General features: G+C 48.3%; 1 protein-coding gene across 1 annotated transcript; it reads left to right on the plus strand.

Moving 5' to 3' along the window:
- The first annotated feature begins 594 nt into the window (after positions 1 to 594).
- On the plus strand, positions 595 to 809 carry LOC125357718 (protein BRAWNIN-like). The gene has a single exon (XM_048354653.1). It carries the CDS (start codon positions 595 to 597, stop codon positions 796 to 798), a length of 204 nt encoding a protein of 67 aa, XP_048210610.1. The 3' UTR covers positions 799 to 809.
- Positions 810 to 2,533: the final 1,724 nt, after the last annotated feature.

The following is a 2,533-nucleotide window of genomic DNA, read 5'->3' on the forward strand; positions in this document are numbered from 1 at the left end:
TGACAACTCTGGAGGTTTCAGTTCAGGTCTGATTTTCCTGTGGATATAGCTCTATGGTTTACAGCCACAGAGAACATCCTGCTGGGATAATGAAGAGCAGGTAGGTCATCAAAACAACAAGACAATCCTCCTCCCTGGCTGGGAATGTGGCTTAGCGGTAGAGTGCTTGCCCAACATGCATGAAGCCCTGGGTTCAATTCCTCAGCACCACATAAATATAAAGGGGGGGAGGAATGTTACTGTTACTCAAGTGGTAGAGTACTAGCCTTGTAGAAAGGAAGCCCCAGTGCTCAGGCCCTGAGAATAAGCCCCAGGACTGTCAAAAAAAACCCCAAAAAACAAGGGGGCCGGGGTGGCGGGGAGATGGCCTGCGGTTCTGCACGTGGAGCGCCCCTCCCTGACCGATCAAGGCCCTAAGGTTTCATTTGTCCCCTGCCAACTCTCCGTCCTCTCAGTGACCTCGTGTCCTGGCCGAGAAGACAGGCCTCCGTGCGTGGGGGTAGGAGAGCACCCCGAGCCCCTATAGCTGTGGGGCGGATCGTGGGCCTAGAACCTTCTAACACTGCCCCTTTTCCCTCCTGCCAGCCTTCCACCATGCCTGCGGGCATGTCCTGGCCTAGTTATCTGAAAATGGCAGTGGCCAGCCTCCTGGCCATGTGTGCCAGTGCCCAAGTGGTGCACAGTTACTACCGGCCCGACCTGACAAGACCTGAAAATGCACCAAAGCCTGGAGAACTCAAAACAGAGCTCTTGGGACTAAAAGAGAGACAACACAAACCTCAGGTCGCAGAGCAATAAAAACTGTGGAACCCAATGATGCCAAAAATTTGTGAATGGAAGTCTTAAATATGTACTAAACATGACTTATTGTGTCAAACTACTTGTGGCTAAGCACCTAATGCTATGCTAATAGTGAATTGGTGCTTTGTCTATATTCACTGATTAGGTGAACTTTTCATTATGGTTTGACCAAAACGCCAAATTGCCTATGCTCAGCCTTTTGCATGTGGACTGGAAGATGGCTAGTCTTGTATATCATGTAAGAGAGAGCATTTGCCATGTTTCCTTCCATTTTGGTTCTGGATTTTCTGTGAATTAGCTTGAGTATTATGGCAGATGGGAACTACAAACTTAAACATAGTTTAAAAAAAAGTGTGTATGGGACCTAAGTTAATATTTCCCTAAATATTGGAAGTACTTGTATTGAACTTCATTAAGTCAAATGTTCTCTTGGAGATGTGTCTAGAATATCATAACACTGTGAGGTGATCTGCTAAAAATGCTACAAAATTTGAGAAACTGTAGATTTGAGAAACCAAGTTCAAATTGGTATTGACTTTTTAAATAAATGATACACACACACACACACACACACACACACACACACATACATGTCAGGGCACTGGTGGCTCAGGACACTGAGATCTGAGGATCACAGTTCAAAGCCAGCCCAGGCAGGCAGGAAAGTTCCTGAAACTCTTACCTCCAATTAACCACCAAAACAGTGGAAATGGAGGTGTGGCTCAAGTGGTAGAACATAAGCTTTGGGCAAAAAAGCTAAAAAGATAGTGTCCACACACCCTGAGTTCGAACCTCTGAATAAAACAGTAAAATAAAAAAAACAAAGTACATGTAAATTCACCTAAACATTTGAATGAGCACTGTTAAGGGTGAACTACTTACCTGTGAATGTGACCTCCTTGGATCTTTATTAGCATGGTTAACATGAGATCATTAGGGTAGGCCTCTCACCAATTTCCTGATGTGCCCAGGAATGCAGGTCTGGCGTGTGCTGCCCACAGCTGCCCCTTGCCTGCAGACAGAAAGCCCCGCTGGCCCTGGGGTTGTCCTTCTGGAGGCCTGGCTCTCCCTCCCTGGTGAGGATCCTAAAGAGACCTGCCTCCCCTGTCCCCACCATCTTTCCACTGACTCAAGGTTGCCATGACTGCACCTCTTCCCTCCATGCTGGACCTGAGCCCTGAGCACAGTGCTGGGCGCCACTGGGATGAGGCTGAGGGATGCAGGCTGGTGTGAGGGCCTGCCGAGGATCAGGGATGAGTACGCATCTCCATGGTTCACAGGACAGCCTGGGTCCAGGTCATGACAGCATGTGTATCCATGCCATGCGTGTGATGGAGCCATGTCCTAAAGAAGGAGGGAGCCCTCCGTGCAGGCTGCAGAGGTACGGAATGACCCCGTTAAAGGAGCCACAAGAGGCATTTTCAGAGAGGAAGGGCCCCAAGTGCTGCTGATATCGGGTGCTGGAACAGGTGGCTTTGGACCTTGGGCGTAATGGGGAACAATACTGGATATTTGGAAAATATCAAAATCATACTACTATCCACCCACAATTTTGAAAACCTGTGCAACTTCTTTTTGATATTTATCTTTGTTTAGAACATGTGTGTTGCAAATGCATTATCTGATTGATCTCAGGGCTCAGGCACTGCCTCAGTGCTTTACACTGGAGGCCAGCGCCCTAGCAAGTGAGGCAAGGCTGCAAGAGGCAGGCTCCAGACTGGGGGTGTGGAGC

This window comes from Perognathus longimembris, chromosome 9 (genome assembly GCF_023159225.1).
Source record: "Perognathus longimembris pacificus isolate PPM17 chromosome 9, ASM2315922v1, whole genome shotgun sequence".
NCBI classification, from domain to species: Eukaryota; Metazoa; Chordata; class Mammalia; order Rodentia; family Heteromyidae; genus Perognathus; species Perognathus longimembris.

What these genes read in the sequence shown, in the direction of transcription:
- LOC125357718 (XM_048354653.1), top strand. Translation starts at nt 595, where the DNA reads ATGCCTGCGGGCATGTCCTGGCCTAGTTATCTGAAAATGGCAGTGGCC.